The 21269-nt window shown below is 39.2% G+C and overlaps 1 protein-coding gene across 2 annotated transcripts in view; it reads left to right on the top strand.

The window, feature by feature from the left end:
- The window catches only part of LOC117400171 (zinc finger protein 804A-like), a 205295-nt gene extending 199759 nt beyond the window's left edge, over window positions 1-5536 (top strand). For both annotated transcript variants that reach the window (XM_059022486.1, XM_059022487.1), the window contains exon 4: window positions 1023-5536. In XM_059022486.1, the coding sequence (XP_058878469.1) occupies window positions 1023-4455 (3433 nt within the window). In that variant the 3' untranslated portion in view covers window positions 4456-5536. The remainder of the gene's footprint in view (window positions 1-1022) is intronic.
- Window positions 5537-21269: the final 15733 nt, after the last annotated feature.

Genomic DNA, 21269 nt, shown 5'->3' with positions numbered 1-21269 from the left:
CAGTGGATGGGTGGGTGAAGCTGAATGCTATTGCACTCAGCGTTTTTAATGACTAAATAAACAAACAACAAAACACAAAATAAAAAGTCACAAGGGCCAAACGAATAAACAAATACTGTTTAGCAGTCGTTTTTTTTAAATGCCGTTATTTCTCCTCACGCTCTCTCTCTCTCCGCTCCCCGTACTCTCCTCTGTACACTCCACCCTGCAGTACGGACAGCTGCAGGTTCTTATACTCTGGCCGAGGGGTTAACTAGCTGTTTATTTAATTATAAGATAATTAATAATTATCGTATTACCCCTCGGCCACAGTCTGCACGCGTTTGGTAAGGATGCATGACTGTCAGCTAGTTAAATAATCAGTAGCTGATCAGTCATACATCCTCACGGGGTTTTTAAATATAAATATAAAAAACAATAACAAAAGACGTGGCGCCACATATGTTTATACCAAAAATGCAGTTTATATTGTATCTCAGTCATGGTTTCTTTTTTTTCTTTTTTTTTTTAGTGATGACCAATTTTAGGATTGGCATTTACACAAGAATGGCACTTTTCAAGTACAGAAATATTGTGACCAAATCTATATAAAACGTTTGAGTAATCTGCTTTTGTCTAAAACTATGTTTGAGCTTTCCAATCTATAATCTCTCTTAACCAATACCTGAATGTACAAACCATATACAGAAAAGCAGTCACAGTGGGTTACCTATTCCCCTTCCTTTTGAACTACTAATAAAGATGTTAATAATATTATGAGCATAATTCCTAGATGTGTGATAATTAGGGCCCTGATTTTATTCTCTCCCTTAAAGCAATTTCTTTCAGGAAAAGTGCATTTTTCTTTTTGTGGCTTTTTTTTTTTTTTTACTACCAAACGCATGAAAATATATGTTCAAAGTATATCTACACAACACATTGTGTATTGTCGAAACAACTGTAGAAATCAATGCAAAGTTCATACTGTACAGACATGTGCCCAAGTGATAATGCCCTAATGCTGTTTTACTCCTTTTTTGCAGTGGTCCTGGAAGTGGTCCAATGTTTAGAGCCACCACAGTTGCCGCAGAAGACCAGCAGCAAGAGAGAACATTCACAGAGAAGGATGTTGGGAATGGGAATCGCTACATACTAATTGGAGATCCACAGGACCCACAGGAACTTCCTGTCACCAAGGAACGATTGCACAAATCAATTGGAAAGATTGGTATACAATTAGCTGAAGATTACAACAACCAAAGGGCAGGGGTCTCATTTTGCTTCTCTAAAAAGGCCCAGCTAAAGCTGGAGTCATCTGCATCAGTTTTTAGTGACACCACAGAGGAGGCCAATGATAGAGAAGAGCTACAAAGTCAGAAAGGAAAGCAAACAGCTGAAACATTTCGAGCTCAAATACCTTCACCAGGACATCCTGCAGACGAGAAAGAACTAAAAGAACAACAGATGGACAACAAAACACAAAATAAACAAGGGAAAGACCCTGAATTCCACCAAAGTCCTAGCGCACATAACATAACTGACAAGGAAGATTTTCCCTTAATAGTCTTCACTGGATCTTTTGAAAACACTGACTTAAGCCACGGTCCTAAGGCAGATTTAGACAATAATGAATCTAATGCATCCAACTGTTTTGCAGCAAGAGATCACAGCAGTAAAGACACACATGCTGAGGGAGACTCAAGCTATCAACAAAGAAAGGTTCTCATTGAGGAGTTCCTTAATACTGAGCCAGACACATTAATGATCATTGATTCAGACAAGATGAAACCTGATGAATCCTTGGGCGATATACGTGTAGCAGATGATGAGTGTGCTTCAAAACAGGCCTACGGGGACTCGGATGGACTGACTAAAACAGTAGGGCCATTTCTTGATGTTCTAAACAAAGATGGATCGATGATGCTGAAATGGCCTTCTGAACTGTTACTGCATACTAAGACTGAACCCTGCATTTCATATAGTTGCAACCCTCTATATTTTGATTTTAAACACTCCAGAAAAAAACACATTATACAAGATGGCACACTGTCAGTAGAGATAGATTACTGTAACGTAGACATGGTGGATGAAAAAAGCAAAGGAACTATTGTTGAGTGGCAAACTCACAATCAGGAAACAAATCAGTCAGCTTTTTTCAAACCAAAGAAGGTGAAACATTCCAAAGCACGCCAAACCCTGAAACTAAAATTAGAAGCTGTTAACAAAGCAAGAAGTAGCTGTAAGCACAATATCAAATCTAAAGATGGAAGAGGATTAGAGTATAAACAACGTGATGCGACACAGAATGAAAGTGTGAATGCAAAAAGGTTTGGCTTTAAGAAACGGAAGAGATCTCTAAATGATGAATGCTCAAATGAAAGTGATGTGGCAGAGCAAAGTAAAAAAAATAAGAACAATCCATTTTCCCCTTCAGAGGATATGGGCCAAAACTTTTATGAAGAAGCACCTGAAACTGGCGGACAGGTCAAGTCAAAGAATAATTTTTTGGACTCCATGTCTAATATTGGAGATTCTAAAAAGGAGATCTACAGAAAGTCTGTTAGTGATAAGTCAAGTTCCTATAGCAGTTATTTGGAAATTGATACTGATAGCGAGGAAGGATTTTCTCAGGGTTGGAGGTGTTCATCCTCTTTTGAGTCATCAGAAAGAGGTTCTAGTTCCAGAACATATGGTATCACATCCAGCTGTAGCAGAACTTACTCCAGTTGTAGATCCAGTGATGATAGCACAAGCAGAAACTCACATCATTGTTCTGCCAGAAAGTCCCATCAAGATTACAAGAATACCCATTGGCATAAAATGAAAAACTATTCCTCATCTGAGGAGACCAATGATGATGATGAGTACTTCAGACACAGCAGAAGCAGGAAAAGGAAAAGAACCAGGGAGCATGGGACAAAGAGCCGAAGTAGAAGTTCATATAGTAGCACTTCTGGTCAAAGTAGTGACTGGAAAAGATGTTCCCATCTAAGTTCAAGTTCTAGTAGAAGAAGCCATCGTTCCGATACAACTGGATCTAAATCTAGACATTCATGCACCAACAGTGACAGGAAGTTAAGTCAGAGGAGGTCTAGGTCATTTTCAAGAGACAGGTTGTATTGCTCTAAAAAAAAAACATTAGCTAAGAACAGAGAGACAGTTAAGGACACCGGAAGACAACACCAAACTGAAACAGGGAATCCTGCACAAAGCAGCAGCAGAAAGTATGCAATTAATTGTCATAAGAAAAGGTTTCCAGCTGATAAAATTAATGCAGATAAAAATCTTCTTGATAAATTCCAGCCCAAGAAATCTTATGAAGAAAAGACACATCCATCAAAGATATTGAATATAAGCAGTGTAAAACTGAAGGATCAATCCCAGGTTTGCTTTGGGTCCAGTACCCCATTACTACTCACCAATGCACCAGCATTACCCTTAATTGGAAAATTGCCTGCTGCCAAAAGAAATTCCAAGAAACAGGAGCACAATAGAAATAAAAGCAGAGATAAAGAGGAGGCTCTTAAAAACAATGAGATTGGAGCTCTTATTGGTTCTAAACAGTCTGAGACTCGTCTTCCTGAAGGGGAAGTCAGAGAGTGCAATCTTCAGAGCCCAGAGGTAGTGCTGATTGAAGGGCAACTGCTACACACTAAAGGAAAGGAACTCAGTGTACAGAACTACTACCCAGGTCTTCAGGGACTACCTGAGGCATGTTCCTTTTCTGTTAATTCCACTGAGGAGGAGAAAACTCAGTTACCAAATACCGGAATACACTTTGCTTCAAGAGAAGGCGCCACACAGTATCCTTTAAAGACTAAAATGCAGAACGTGGAAGAAACTGAGCCTCAGTTTGAGAGCTCAAAATGTGTTTTGCCGCCTCTGACTGAACAACCCATAACCTTCGCACCGGACGAAATCGACAAGTACAGATTGCTGCAGCTCCAGGCTCAGCAGCATATGCAACAGCAGCTGCTGGGGAAGCGCGTAAAGGTACTACCATCTCCTGCTGAGGTACCCACTTTCAGCCCTGCGCCAGCCTTTCCACCAATCCCTCTTCAGCAACCCAACCCCATTACAAGCATCCGCCAGGCGCTCATTCAGCAACATGCAGTGGCAGCCTTTACATCTGCCCTGCACCCCCATGGCAACCTACAGCCCTTGGCACACATTCACCCTTTCCCTCAGTCACACTTCACTCCCATTTCTCTTTCCCCATTTGCTCCAGCAATGTTTTCTGCCCACCCAGCTGCTCTGCTGGCAGGCCACCCCTTGCATTTTGTTCCAGCATCCTCCTTCCACCCAGCCCATCCGGCCCTTCATCCAATGTCACACAGCTCCCTTCTTCCCACCTTACTAGCTCCTAGTCCATCTATGGCAGCTGCTACTGCTGCTTCTGCCCTCTATCTACACCCTTACCTTCATCCTCTTTTCCCAGGACAGGATTTGCAGCCCCACTCTCGACCCAGCACTTGAGTATACACACCTCTTAGGAATATACAGCTAAGGCCAAAAGGTTTGCATCACCTTATAGAATGAACTAATTTTGCTTCATAAAGTCGAATTATGCCTGCTGAATAGGTAACATATTGAATTAAATACCGTATAATTAAAAAACTGATAAAATTGAAAAATGTGACATTTCAAAATTTAATCTAAATTATGTTCATATAGCTTTTTTTTTTTTTTTTTTAAAAACGATGTCCTAATCCTAAAATTCTAGGTAATTCAAAACTTTTGGCCATAGCTGTATAAGAAAATGACAGAAGTCTCTAAATTGACTTACTGACTAAAACTGGCATTAATTGTATTCGTGCAAAAAAAACAAAAAAACAGTACGCACACATTTTTTTCCCCCAGATAGATTTCCTTGTGTATAAAACTGAAATAGTTGCTATAAAGGCAGGATATACATTTGGATTTCAGAAAAGCATTTCAGTAAATGTATGTTTCTTTTTTATTATTACATTTCTTAGCAGACGCCCTTATCCAGGGCGACTTACAATTGTTACATACAATTACCCATTTATACAGCTGGGTTTTTACTGGAGCAATCTAGGTAAAGTACCTTGCTCAAGGGTACAACAGCAGTGTCCCCCACTGGGGATTGAACCCACGACCCTCCGGTCAGGAGTCCAAAGCCCTAACCACTACTCCACACTGCTGCCTTTTTGCTCTTTGCATTGGCATAAAACACTGAAACAGACTTACAGAGCAGACTATTACAGAGGCATTAAAGAGTATTGAATAGAATTTACTGTGGCACAGATTTAACAGGGTTAGGGTAAGGGCATGTCAAATGTAAACATGCATCTATACAATTGTCTTTTAAACTGAATGTAATGCGTTTATACTTAGCTGTTTACAGCAGTATTATCATTTTATTAGACAATATGTAAACATTGCGATTTTCTGTATTTTTATGTCAAATGACCATGAGTAGTCAGCAAGTAAACTTAATTGCACTGACTATTGTAAATGAAATGCTGCTTATTAGGCACTCCCATTTAGGTGATTGTAGTATGATGCAATAATATATATATATATATATATATATATATATATATATATATATATATATATATATATTCTTTCTACCACCTTAACTCGAAAGCTACATATATATATATATATATATATATATATATATATATATATATATATATATATATATATATATATAGCTCAAAGAGCCAGCTATATATATATATATATATATATATGTATAAAGTACTTTGAGACCATGAATTGTATTTATGTACTGTACTTTGTAATGTAAATATGATTATTGCTGTAAGATATTCTGTATGATACCCTTTTAAGATCGTTTTTGTTTACTGTATTTTTTTGCAGATATTTGTTAGCACTTAACATTAAAGTCTCTGTAAAGGAATGTGATGGAAAAGTATTAAAGATGAATGTTATTTGAACAATAATCCCTTTCTTTTATATCGCCTGACTAATTATTATTATTATTATTATTATTATTACACAAAGTTATTTACATTGTAGAACTGTCAACTCTCATGCTGCCCCACTCAACATAGGGTATGTGCTATTTAACTGAGATCCTTTCTAACAAGAGCAAATAACCATACACCAAAAAGACAGCTTCCTCACAATATATGCATAAATCTGTGTAAAATGATAACAATAAAAAGCTTTATATTGTTTAAGTATAAGTAAAATTTACAACCATCCTAAACAATTGAAATTGAGTGCTACTGGATATCGAAAGGGCAATGCAAAAGTCATGATAATATAAAATGATATATAACATATATTAATTCCAGTTTTTAAGAACAACATGTTGATTTGTTGATGGCAGTAACATTTTCAAACTGTTCTTTGAGGTTTGGAATAATCAGCCTTGAATTTACTGCAACTAGTTCAAAATAAAACTACTGGTAATTAGAGCAGCTAAATGTGAAGGTTTTGTAGAAGGTTTATTGATAACAGCCATTACAACAGAATAGACATCACTGGCATAGTGCTGTAATTTGGGGCATAATTTACAATCCTGAAATGCTAAGATCCATACATCAGTGGATTTTGAGTAGAATCAGGCTCCTACAAAGTCCTTTGATTCTTTAATTAGTCTCTGAAATATAAATTATAACCAGGCTGAGGCCAGGGGATTGGCATCTGGTGAGGGCAATGCTAATGCTTGCGACCTACAATGCAGCAGGCCCATGCTGTAATTACTGAGCCTATAACATGAAGCTAATGTGTGCCTTCATGCCAAAACCATGGGATGTAAGTTCAATAGAATCATGCAAAATGTAAAATATGCATTAGTTGCAAATAAAATCATATTTCCTCTACTCAGCAGTTAATCATATTAAGTAGTGGCTAATGCTCACTAAATGCTTGTATTTAACATGTTTTCTTGCATTATATTAAGTGTAGGGTGCCAATACGTTTGTCTGCGGCTGAACATTATTTTCACCAGCATGTTTCTATGTCCTTACTTTTAAAAAAAAAAAAAAACATTGAAAAGACTAGTTGATCACACTCCCAGACTCTGGAATTCGCTCCCTGAGAGTATTCGCTTGGCTGACTCGCTTTTGATTTTTAAAAGTAGGTTAGAAACGTACCTTTTTGATTTGGCTTATTTTTAATTGTTCAGTGCTTTGTGATAATTCTGCTATATAACCTATTGTATTTTATTGTATTTGTTATGTAAGTTTATTTTAGTATTTCTAAATTCAGCACTGTTGATTGTTTTATAGTTATGGATGCTCCCAAGTAGATCTACATTATCTTAAAATATATACTCATTTTAATATTCTGTACTTGTAACCAAAACAATCATTTAGCTTACATAAATCACAATAGCTATTTGTTTTTTATCAACTATACATTCGTAAACTATACAAAGGCAAGTTTTCAGAGAAGAGTAAAACAATTATCATAGATGGCGTGTATCAGATAAAAATGTTGACACATTAAAAACAGCTATATTGTAGAATTGTTCTTATTTAATTATACATTATAAAAAATATAGTATAGATTGCTAATTTTCACCCACTCAAGGTTATTGTACAATGCCACTCAGCTGGCATTGTACAGCACCATATTTAATATTCTAACTGTAATGGTATGCATCTAGCGAGATACAATTCAGAACACTAAGTCTTACTTATTGCATTACAAATGCTTTTTTCATCTAAAAAAATTACAGTAGATATTAATGAATGCAGTTTACACTTAACATACTTCACTAATGCATATTAAGAGCTGCAATGATCATTGTTATCCAAGCAATCCTGCGTGTGCATTGATTTATAGCTCACAACACAATCTTCTATATGAGGTTCTCTTCTACTGTGATAAACATCCCAGCTCAGGCAGCATTAAATGGTCTTGGTGGTGTATTCCTTGACCTAGTAATCAGTCATGATCTAGCGGGCTGAAAGTATTGATTTGTATGAATTAGATGTGGGAGAATCTGGTGTTCCTCATTTTACGTCATAGCACATATGTCATTAGGTTTGCAGACTGCTGACGAATCCATACAGAAGTCTGTGTCTATGGAAACCAGGGCAAGTGAACAGAAAACAAAGTTTACTGATCTGTAGCTAAGGCTTCATTAGTAAAGTAGGGGAAACCTTGCTGTTCAGTGACATTAAACAGCATGCAACATGCCTCCTTGAATAAATGATTCTGATTTGGAAGGAGGAAAGAATAAACCCTGTGTGCTCATTTCTCACTGGAATTCTTATAGATTTTTGTCCATCATTAGCTGCTTCTGTTTATGCACAAAGACTCCAACAGTGCTGTCCTTCTGCACCAGCTGCTACTTTGAATGCTACTTTGGCTTGGAAAGCAAGTTCTAGCAACAAGCTACCATGAACATTTTTGGAGTTTGCCCTAAGCACTGAGGTGACCTGGGCAAAACAAGTTTGTTTAAGAAACATGTCATACGATTCCCACCAAAACCTCTTCCTAATCTATTGTAACTTGGGCTTTTCCATGCTGCTAGCAACAAATGATGCTAAGTTACATTGAATCCATCAGTATCAACATTAAACTTACTGAGTGTTTAGAGAAAATCTCAGTTTGATACCACTGTTTGAGAAATATGTGTTCAGAATAAGAAATGCCTTTTTTCAATGTTATACATACAAACTGGAGGAATGTGCTCTGTATTTAATGCTTCAAATCTTTGTGTTTATTTTGTAAAGGAAATGTCTTAAATATTACAAGTATTATCACAAACTGTATATAATAAGATACTGGCATCAGAAGACTTTCAGGGTTTAGGCCATGAATGAACAGTGTTCATTTTTATAAAAAAAAAAAATACACTCCAAGCCTCCTATAGACGTTCAAATATTACATGTGAAGACAATAACTCTTGATTTTGACACCAATATTCACCAAACTTTTTTTTATTATGCACTCCTAGCCACCTATTGCTTACTGTGTACTTATTATAGGATTATGAGGACCCTCAAAATGTATATTCTTATATTAGTGGCAATTCAATAATTTGCCTTATGTTCCAACAGTGCCCACTTGCTTAGTTTTAGCTTCAGTATGGTATCTAAATAACGTCTTCATAACTTCATCTAACTGAGCCAGATGTTCTTAGAACATACTGCCAAACACAATGATGTCATCCAGATAGACGAGACTGGTGGTCCATTGAAGGTCAGTCATGAGTAATTTCAACAGGTCATGGTGTAAGTTCCAAGTGAATTACATACTGTAAAATGAATAGCAGTGAATGTACTGTAGTAAAAGCAGTCTTTGTGCTATTTACACCTGCCAGTCGCCCTTGGACAGATGGAAGGTTGAGAGCCAGTTTAAGGGATGTGTCATCACTCCTCCAAAGGGTGTAGGGTATAGGAGGCTGTGTGGTCCAGTGGTTAAAGAAAAGGGCTTGTAACCAGGAGGTCCGCGGTTCAAATCCCACCTCAGCCACTGACTCATTGTGTGACCCTGAGCAAGTCACTTAACCTCCTTGTGCTCTGTCTTTCGGGTGAGACGTAGTTGTAAGTGACTCTGCAGCTGATGCATAGTTCACACACTCTAGTCTCTGTAAGTCGCCTTGGATAAAGGCGTCTGCTAAATAAACAAATAATAATAATAATAATTTAGTCTATAGCAATCCACCCAGAATTTTAAGCCTCTGTCTTATTCATCAATACCACTTCTGCTGTCCATGGACTATTTGATAGTATTTTATGACACTGTCTGACACAATCTTCAGGTGATTGCAGGTATTGTAAAACAAAAAACTTCCCATGAGCTCACTGATATAAGGTAGCTTCAATATGGATAAAAAGCAGTTAATGCATACCTGCTCTCCAGGATAAGCATTCTAAAAATAGCGTTAAATCTGGCAAGTGTGGAATCAAAGCTAATGTAACAGATGTTTATGGGATTTAGTTCTGGGGTATAAAATAATATGTTTGCTAACTTCATGGAGCAAAGCCTGGGTCTCTTTAAGGGTACTGATTCCTTTTCTTCTGATGGCTAAGCTTACAAATGCTTAATGGATACAACGTTTCTCTTCTTCATGGATAAGATTTCCAATTTGAGTGCACAACTGACATACTGCTGATGTGGTTGGTTTGTACCTGCTAATTGAACTCAGTGTGTAAGTCCATTCCATTGCTTTCTTTAATAATAAAGACTATGCCTTGCACTTCAGGCTAAATTTGAAGTACTATGGTTTAAAATGATCAAACAACATTTTATCTGTTCTGCGTAAAATTGAATAATGTAATTTCTGGTCACTTAATGCCTTAATTGTAATTCTAATTGATTGCAATATATTCGAGTTGTTCACTTTTCCCCCAGGCACCCAACCCTCACATGAATTTCATATTAATAAAACAACTCATTTGTTTTAGGGCTTCTTACTTGAAGTAAAATTAGAAATGCTTGTTTCTAGACTGCTCAGCATCGTCACATATGGAAGATAAAGCCCTCTCCTCAAATTGTAAATAATGACAAAAAATACCATACTTTTTTTTCAATTTTTTTACAACTTGAGACTTGAGAATGTACTTTTTTTCAGAATACAAATATTCAGATTCCATTTTATGAAGAGAGTACTTTTTATTAAAACACGAATTACTGCACGTAATAGCATTAGCTGTGCAATCTTCCCACAGTTTTTGCAAAGTGCTCATTAAAAAATTAACTACTGTATGAAAAGACTTTCAGAAAAAAAGATCTGCATGTATCATCTTTAAATAGGAATGGTAAAGGAAAAAAAAACACAGCAAACGTCTGGTTTACTTTAGAGGTTAATACCATAAGTGAATGAATTTGTTACTGAACTGGCTGAAGTTTATAATAAAACTTTCTCTTACTGCCTTCTGTATTGTATGTATTCCTGCTATATCTTTTTCAGTATAATCATGATTGTTTTTATATTTTATTGTACACAAATTGGTCATAACTCATCTGGGAATAATGTAGAACTCTTTTTTGTTCCTGTGAAGCCTTCTTGGGACAGTCACAGCATCCTCTGTTGATGTCTAAATAAACTGTCCATCCTACAATAAGGTCAATACCTGTTTATTAAGCAACATTTCATTTGTTCCTACTCTTGATTTCCACTGGCAAGTTCAGCATTTTGATTGGTTCATCTGTCCGCCTTCTCTGCAGGGATCCTGGCCTCATTGTTTTGCATGTGATCAGCTGGATGTAGGAATAATGGTGAATACAGAACCAAAAATCCATTTAAGAGGCAGAAGACAAGTATTGAATAAGAATTTCTTTTATGACAAAATAGTATATTAAAATACTGTTATGACCTTAAGTGCATGTTGAAGAAATGAAGCCTTCATAGCTGATGTTTTCTGTTGTCTATATTGTTAAAGCAGATATTCAAGTTTAAGAACTTGTCAACATATTGTAGCGTGCATGGGGGAAGGCAGCAGCAGGGGTGGTAGGTGACGTAATTTGAAAAGACATAAGCCCGATATTCGCTCCTTGCAAAGGAGACGGCTCTTTTGTACAACGGTATCTGCGCTATGCTTTAGTGCGAGAGGTCCCGGGTTCACGCCTGCTCTATGAGGATTGCCTCGCCCTGTGTGATGCGCCTGCCTGCGTTAGCCAAGATTGCTACAATATATTCAAATATTCCTTTGACAGAGCTGCTTTAAGAAATAGTTGCATGTTGGACTACACTTGTCCAAGTCAGGCAACTAACCTGTAGATCAGCTTTTGAGCTCCTAGTCTAAGGAGTTTAACAAGGATTTCTCTGTTGTTCGAGAATTATTTAAGGACTGTGGATTGGGTAATTGACAACTATATATAGGAAAATGGCTGAGAAGAAAATTAGGTCAATCTTTCAATTTATTGTTCAGTTTGTTTCAAATTTCCCTCATTTATTATTTTTGTTTATTTTAAACTGATGATTCGGGTGATACATACCAACCTTCTTTACCCCTTGTTTAATAAAAACTCACACTGGCTTGGTTTACATGCAGTTAAGAAACTGCAAATTCTCTCTATATTGCTGTGAGAATGTGACTTATCATGCACATATTGCGCACATTCCTTACGCTATAGCAAATGCCAAAACATGATACGGCTAAAAATACTGGGTAAATCGTCTTCTCATGTTACAAAGCAGTCAACAAGTTCAAAAGCCATACCGTATGTTCACGAGATAATTAGTGGTACTACCGGAAGGTACTATCAAATAGCATGACAAAAAGGTGAGACTTATTTTTTTATTTTTGCATGTAAACCGAGCCATTGACTCGATGTAATCCAGTTCATTTTTATTGCATTTGAATTTGAAATCAGAACAGCTAATGAATTGTATGTCTTACACTGACTAATAGAACATGGCACCTATACAGGACAATACTGACATTTAAAATATTCATAATGTGTTATCTTTGCTGCACCTTTCTGACTGGCGCACACACAAGCAAGTGAGATAAGAGTTTATAGGAAGATGAAGTCATTCCTGGCTAAAGGAGGAACCAAACATCCCATTGTAAAAGAATGTTGATAATAAAATACCTCTGTGACCTTCAGAAAGCATGTTGCTGAAATTATTATTATTTTTATTATTTGTTTATTTCTTAGCAGACACCCTTATCCAGGGCAACTTACAATTGTTACAAAATATCACAGTACAAAGTATCACATTTCAGAATATCACATTACAGAATATCACATTACAGAGTATCATATTACAGATAAAATCAGTAGCAAAAAGATTTAATTCAAATAAAAGCAACAAACTAGAGAATACAGTAATTACATGTAAGAGTGACTAAGTTAATTTATATTAAAAATCTTTGCTTAAATGAGTGAAGTCCAGTATGAGCACGTAGTAAGTATGATAAATGAATGGATGAGAATGATTTCAAACAACGTGAATACGGATACCTATAAGAGTAAGTCAAATACAAGCTACAGGAAGTAGTTATAATTAAGAGTAGTAGTAGAATACGGCAAGGTATGGAGCAGTTCATTGCAAGTACAAGCTGATGCAAGTACTGGGACAATTGGGTGCCATATAGTCCAGTATAGTCGAGAGTTGTGAGGTTTACAGATGCTGTCTGAGCAAGTGTGTCTTGAGGAGGCACTGGAAGGTGGTCAGGGACTGAGCAGTCCTGATATCTGTGGGTAGGTCGTTCCACTACTAAGGGGCAAGGGAGAAGGGGCAGGCTCTGGAAGCGGTGGAGCGGGGGATGAGTTGGTGGGGGTACAGCTAAGGACGCTCATTTCGTCCTGTGTATTTTCCCCACAGCACCTTTGCACTGGTAACAGAATATTATATTTTCATGCAGGCTGCTGTGTTACTACCATATCTAACTTATTACAGTACACTAGATGTGACTAAAGAAGGTTGAACGACCAGTACCAGTAAAAGTGGCTGTACAGCGCCATGCACATTTGGAGAATTACTGAACAGTCAACATTCATATATTTGCAGTCACAGAGAATTGTGGGCAGGTTTATCCACTGACTGCTGCTAAAAAAAAACTGGCGGCTATCCTCTTCTGAATCATCACTCTTGCTGCGTGAAGAGGTTACGCTACTGTAGTCTAACAATAATGGCTCATACAGGTACCATTGTATTGTGCTGGAATTATTCTCTTCATCCATGATATTTGTATATCTGTGTAATATACTCACAGGACAAGATTGAGTAATTCAAGACTGAATTTTTATTGTGTTCAACACTCAGACCAACATGTCTGTTTGCTCATTGAGGACTGCCCTAAAACCCTTGTTGTCTGTTTGCGATAACCATGGAGTGGAGATCGTAAATCACCAACAGGTAATGAGCATGAGCAGGAGCTCCATGTAATTCTCCACAGGATGTCGACCTGCAGATGCTCCCACTGGCCTTACCGCTAAGGAGGCACGCTGTGCAGTCCTTCACTAATAGCTCCACATCCTGGTCAAGGTTAGGCCACCAAACGGTATCCATACAGCATTGTTTGAGCTTTACAATGCCCAAGTGTCCTTTGTGTGCCATGCGTAGCCCCCGGGCTCTCAGGCCCAGATTTATAAAAGAATTGCTCATGTTTTACGACCGTAAAACAGGCGCTAAGGGTTCTGAATTCTTGGATGGGATTTATAAAACACACGCAATGGTATAAACACGCAATTTATACGTGATTTGCGGGGGCAATGTCTCTGTGCGCTTTAGCCCTTGATGCATATGTAATTCTGTATATGCATATGTAATTCTGGGGCATTACTGAACAAAACCGCTAAAATTGGGAGGGAATTTTGCTAATTGGGTCTATTAAATATTCTGTCTAATTTATTAAAGCTGCCGGTAATTGTGGGCCTCATATTTGCTTGATTATTTTAAGAACTCTGAAAAGCAGGTGTTAATTTGAGACAGTAGGCTATACAAAAGGCAAGGTGATGTGGGAGACTTGTCTGCAGCAAGAAGGAGACATTGTTTTCAAGGACAAAGAAACATTTAATAACATTTTGCAAACAGCTAATTTTTTAACTCTTCTGATCAAGTCAGTTTATAAATTGCGGTTTATAATACGGTATTGTTTTGCAAAATCCAATTTTCAATACATGTTTCATAGCTTACAAGACAAAAAATAAAGTCTGCAAATAGAGAATATAGAATTGTCACAGACGGTTCTGGCAAGTCCCTTTTGTGCTATAAGTCATTAGATCCTTTTGCACGGCAGGCCTCGGTTGCAAGGGTGTGCGGTTCTTTGGTGGACCCAGATTCAGTTAACACTAGAACCGCCATCCGGGTCAATTTCGCCCATTTTGGATTTAAAATGTTAATTACTCTTCCATTGTAAATTGTATGTGTATGTCCGTTTTTGACTTTTCCTAAATGTATAAATTAAATATCCAGACGGCGTTTGATAGCCAGAATCGCAAAAATGATAAAGTTATAAACAGTTCTACCTAAACCGCCACGTGGGTCAATGTGACCCATGCATTACAATACATATCTTTTTTTTTTAATATAACGTAAGATATTCTATTTTTTTTTGTAAATGCTTTAAAATCATACATAGAGTCTGAAATACAGACATCATAAGAAATAGGAGAGTTTTAACTGCATAAGAATTTAAGAAGATATAAGTCGTAGTTAAACCGAAGACTGTTCATATGAAGCTGTATGGAGTTATTGTTGTTGAACATATTGCTGTACAATGGAAGGATTTTCCACCTGTTTGATTGCCATGGATGTAAACAAATAAAACGTGTTGTTTCTGAAGTTTGAAAAGTCTATACGCCTGGAATTATTCTATACGAAATAAGAAGTTGAACTAATATGATGCGTCGTAATGTATAAGGAACCTAGACTACAAACTCTGAAGTGGTACATTTTTTATTCCTTTGTCCTGGTGTTGTATTCGAGCTTGTAACACATCATGTGTTACAAGTACTGCTTGTACCAAAATCTCCACTTCCATATTAGTCAATTTCAGTTTTTCCTTCCAAGCATCCTCATCACCATGGCTAGTACCAGGCTGAGGTCTTTGTGTGCCATTCATTTTCTTTTGGAAAGTGTAGCCTACACACGCAGATGTGATGGAAAAGGGCGCTGGCCCTTTAAGCAAATCGGACAGGTACCAGAATGCCCAGCACCACAATTACAAAAAGGGCGGGGCCAGGGAGTATATAAGGAAGTGCACAGAAGAGCCAGGGGTGTTGCCGTGGAGAGACAGCCCTGACTCTGCTGGGAGACTCGCTGCTATTGAAGCCTGTAAAAGGATTACCGGTGCTGGAGAGGAGCAGTATTAGAGTGAGTAGTTTGAGCAACACGCGGTCCGAGCAGGACCGATCATTGTGCGTTTAGAAGTAAAAGTTTGTGTAAGAACTGTGCTGTTTATCGTGACGCAGTGGGTGGGTATAATCACTGCTAGGTTTAGTATGTAACGACAGTATACTCCCGGTTTGGAGATAGACAAGAAAGGAGTCCATTGTCTGGCATAACCATTTATTTGTTACAACGGACACTTAGGAAAAGGAGACCATTGTGTGTTATAATCTTTTATTGTTTACAACCAGACACTTGGGAAGAGGGAATATTTCTGTCAAACGATACCGGACTGTGCTGAGGTGCTGACTATGGGTCAGGGTCATCCTTCACTGTTCCTGGAGGGGGAGCCCTTTCCCCGACTTACCTGTGCTTCACTGTTCCTGGAGGGGGAGCCAATTCCCCAACTTACCTGTGCTTCACTGTTCCTGAAGGGGGCGACAGTTCCCCAACCTACCTGGGCTACCCAGTCACAGGATTGAGAGGTGATCATTCCCAGCCGGCAGAAGAACGCTGAGACAAAGCTGGAATCGTATGTTTAAAGCTCTAGAATAGAGATGGATGAAGAAGTGAGTTAGTTAATGTCCGCACAGGACTAGGGACTATTAACTGACAATTGTAAATAACTTGTAAATAAAAATCAACTCACTGTGTATTTCCTGGTCCAGTCTCGTCTATATCGGGGAAATAACGCCAACTAGTGGCAAAAATAGGAGTGACAGTTTACACAGGGGTGACCCAAACATGCTATTTATTGTGAGATGTGTGTAATTCTCCACCGCTAATTGCGGTGAGGGGTATTTAACTTGTTTGATTGCGGAATTGCCTGTTTCACCTAATTTAGTTTTATAAAATAGGTCATTATTTTGACGCTGAGTGCAGCCGTACTGAACACACACATTACGTGGCTTTTTGCGGTCGTTTTTTTTCCCCTTTATAAATTTGGGCCTCAGTGTCTCCAGGATCAGCGTGCGATGGCCCATTGCGATGCATACATCCTCCCAGCAGGACAGTTCGTCACGAACTCTGTAGAATGGGAGCAGTTTCCCGTCCACCCTGGGTGGCTATCCCTCTCTAATGTAAGTGCGGAGGAGTCCAAACAGCTTGTCGTCCTGTAATGCTTGCTGCAGCTCTGGCATGGAGACGACTGTCTTCAGTGGGCCTTGCAGCAGTTGTACAAAATCCTGATCCCCATCTGTGACATGACTTACTGGGGGTGGAGACGCCACAGCTCGCGACAAGAGATCAGCCACGGTGTTGTGGCGTCCTGGGGTGAACTCCAGCTTGAAGTGGTACTGGTTGAGGCGGTCGGCCCATCCGAAGAGCCGAAGTGGTTTGTGTCTGACCCCCTGTGTGTCCAGCAATGTGGTGAGAGCCTGATGATCTCTCTTCAGAGTAAAGGCTCGACCATACAGATATAGATGTCATCTCTCACATGCCAAAGCCTCCCTCTCCCTCACTGAATACTTATGTTCCGCAGGTGTGAGGGCACGAGAAGCGAAGGCCACAGGACATTCCATGCTGTTGTGCAGCTGGGACAGGACAGCGCCATGCACAACACGTTGCAGGTGACCACTGTGGACACCGAAAGACTGAAATGCACCAGGGTGGGGGGGGGGATGTAAGCTGCCGTTAGATGGTGAGCACAGCATGGTGACAGGCCGGAGTTCAGGCTCACGGTGTGTCCTTTTTCAGCAGTTGACAAAGTGGTGCAGTGGTGGAGGCATATTGTGGAAGGAAACGGAGATAGTAGATGGCCATGCCCAGGAAGGATGCTAGCTGGGAAACTGACTGAGGATCAGGAAGGTTCAGAATAGCCTTCACATGAGACAAGATCGGTGTGTTGCCCTGACCAGAGAGATTGTACCCCACAAACTCAACCTCTGGAACCCGGGCGTCATGTTGAAACTGGGTAGCGCCATGCACCACAATGTCGTCCAGGTAGATGGAGACGCCCGGGATACGCGCCAACAGCAGCTTCATAATTTTTTGGAAGCAGCTGGGCACAGAGCACCAAAAGACCCCCATGTGGGTGACGAACGGTGTGAGGTCCCTGCTGGTGGGTGCCAGGGGCACCTGCAGATAGCCTTGGCACAGGTCAAGTTTGCTGAAGACTGTAGATCCGTGGAAGTGGGTAGTGGGCTGGGTAGTGAGCTCCTCAGCTGTCGGCAGCAGGTATTTGTCTGGCACAATGGCCTTGTGTTAACAGCACGCACGTCAAAACACAAGCGCAGCTCCCCATTCTTCTTGTGTGCAATCACTAAATTGGAAACCCAGGGCGACGCATTGATGGGATCAATAATGTCCGCATCCAAGAGATGTTGCAGCTCCTGGGAGACCTGGTCACGGATGGAGAGCAGGACATGCCGCAAGGGCTGAATGAGGAGGGAGACCGTTGTATCGACTGTAGGCTGGTGTACAAATTCAGTGAGACAGCCGAGGCCCTCACACAGAGCTGGATATTGATGAGACCAAGTAGCTGAGACATGAAAAACATCCAAACCGGATGAGTCAGCGAGCTTAAAATCCAGAGCATGAAACAAGTCTAGTCCCATCAGGTTGGCACCAGCAGCTGAGACGTAGAAGAGGGCAGAGAGTGCAACACACGTCTTGTAACACACTGGCAGACAGACAGTCCCTATAACAGTGATGGGAGTGTGGCCATACCCAGAGAGAGAGACGGTGGGTTTCTACAGTGGCACATGAGAAAAAATCTCCCAGAAGTGGACTTGTTCAGCAGTGATACTACAGCGCCTGTGTCAACCAGCAGTGGAAGCAGGACATCACCTGTTTGCAGCACCCACATTGTTTGAACACTGTTGATTTCTGCAGCACGGAATTAATAGAAATGGGTGCAGGGCGTTCTGAGCCAGAAAGTGGAGAAGGCTGTGGAGCCTGCCCTGAGTGGCACCAGTGGGCAAAATGGTTGCATTTTCTACAATGCTGACCCTGTGCTGCCCTGAGGCTACACAAGTTTCATGTTTGGTAAAGCCACAATTTGTACAGCGTCTCACAGTAGGCACGTTGTGAACTTTCTGAACTGGAACCTGGGCTGGAATGTCTGACAGTGGGGCATTCTCCGTACTGGTTAATTTACGTGCACCGGTGAGCGCAGCCTCCACTTGTTTCCCAATAGCGAGTGCTTTTTCTAATGTTAAATCATCCGATTCTAACAGCAGTCTTTCTCTCAGCTGTGTGCAGTTTTTCAATCAGCTGATCTCTAATAAGTTTGTCTTGCAGAGTCCTGAATGTACAGTGTTTAATGAGCTCCACCAATAACGACACAAACTGCAATACAGACTCACCCGGTATCTGAGCTCTCTGCCGAAACTGGAAGCGATGCATGAGGACACTCTGACCTGAGCTGAAGTGTACAGCAAGTGTTGCGGTAGCTGCTTCAAAGCTGTCATCTGTGGGCTGCAGAGTAGAGAAGACGAGCTGTCCTTCTGTGCCCAAACAATGCAGTAGGATGGCCCGCTTCCTGGGGGCTGCCACATCGTGAAGATCCAGCGCCAGCAACTACATGTTGAAGGAGTCAATCCAGCGGCTCCACGGGACAGACGGCTCGCCAGGGACCGACAGAAACGGAGCGGGCGGGGGCAAGGTAAATTCAGGACAAGACACAGGACAAGATTGAGTAATTCAAGACTGAATTTTCATTGTGTTTAACACTCAGACCAACATGTCTGTTCGCTCATTGACGACTGCCGTAAAACCCTTGCTGTCTGTTTAAGATAACCATTGCGACATTTCTCAAAGTGATAGCAGTTCGGAACCACTGCTGTAATGCAACACTAACCATAACAATCTGCGTGCAAACGACTTTGCTTCATGTGTAGCAATAGGTGACAATTGCGGAAATCAACACTGTCATGTCACATCACCGTGCCATGTTTACAACGCAGTGCACTGAAGTTTGTCGTGGTTTGAACACTTTGTGCATTAAAATAACCCATCACAACAATAGGAGAGCTGTAAAACATGACAAAAGTATTTGGAAACATATTTTCTATTGAAATAAATCTATATTCACTTTCAGTTCACCACAGGTGCCCTCTGAGAAATGTATGTTCGTGATTAATACAAAATAATTTATGAACTAGTTATTTTCATAATTGTCAAATTCATATTGTAAAAATATTGTACCCGTTTTATAACATTTTTTATTTATTTAAGTATGCATGTTATGTTGTTTTTAGCAATAATTAAATACAATAGTTTCAGGTCTCCTGGTGCCAATTTATTTTCTTAAAAAAAAATATTTACACTGATAGCTGAGTAGGTCTACTGCATATGATACAAATAGTTTAAAACAATTACAAAAAAGAACCATGTCCTAGTTTCATTTGACCATTCTTTAAAAAAAAATGTAAATAAGCTGCCTTAGAGGCAGGATACATCTCTTTTTAATTTGGTGACCCCTTATTTTTATTTCTGTGTTAAATGTATTATAAAAGAAGTATATCCTGCAAAGTTTAAGAAAAATAGTAGAGACAATGAAGTACTCATATTTAAGATGAATGCTATTTGTTGCATAGGTGTGATAGCTATATAAGGTATTTTATAAGTATTTTACTTTATCACATCTGTTAGTTTAATAGAAGAAAAACAACACATTGATAAAAACATATGTTAGTCCTTCAGCAAAAGAGCCAAATGTCAGGGCTCAAATTACTGAGGATCCCTTTAAGTTTCTCCAAATAGTTTTATTTCAAAATTTCCCATTTAACAGGATTTAAGCTGGCAGGTATCACATAAAACAGAAAGGAACATATTAAAAATGTGTTAATTGTATGATGATATTTCCTACCTTGTATATGCAGTTTTTTCAGTACCAATCAACGGTAAGTTTTTCAGTACCAGTCAATGATAATGAGAAAGTGTCTCCTGACAATCTGAAAACTTCTCTGCGCATTTTACACAGGCTAACGCTTATATTAAGGAAGATTAAACAGCATTCCTTTTATAAGTAAAGAAGTGACAACATTTAATTTGATCAGAACAGGAATAGGATTTAATCTTATTACACACTCATCCATGTCTCTGCCTATACTGTTGACTCAAAGCCAAGCCAAGATCAGCAAAGAAGTTAGCCTTGGCGTCGTTATCTATTATTTAGATTGTCAGAAGGTGCTTTTTCATGATCATTGACTGGTACCGAAAAATGGAATAGGCAGGAAATGTCATCATGCAATTAACATATTTTTAACAGGTTCCTTTCCGTTTTATGTGGTGCCTGTGAGCTTACAGCATGTTACAGCATTGTTACTGTGTAATGTAATAACTATACTACTTGTTATGTAGAAATGACATTATAAAGACAATATGATCATTTATTCATAAAAAAAGTTTTTGAAAGTAAAATATTATACTCTGAATATCACCATGAGTCTCTGCATTCACTTTCAATATGACATTATTATTACACAAACATTGCCAAAGTGAAAAGAAAAAACAGAGATCTTCCCCCTAGCTTGGACGTTCACAGTTATTCACAATATTTCCATACAGTCCCAGTTTCAGGACTTAACAATCTGGTCACCTTAGG

This window comes from Acipenser ruthenus, chromosome 4 (assembly GCF_902713425.1).
Source record: "Acipenser ruthenus chromosome 4, fAciRut3.2 maternal haplotype, whole genome shotgun sequence".
In the NCBI taxonomy this organism is placed as follows: Eukaryota; Metazoa; Chordata; class Actinopteri; order Acipenseriformes; family Acipenseridae; genus Acipenser; species Acipenser ruthenus.
This window is presented reverse-complemented; position numbering and strand designations above follow the sequence as displayed.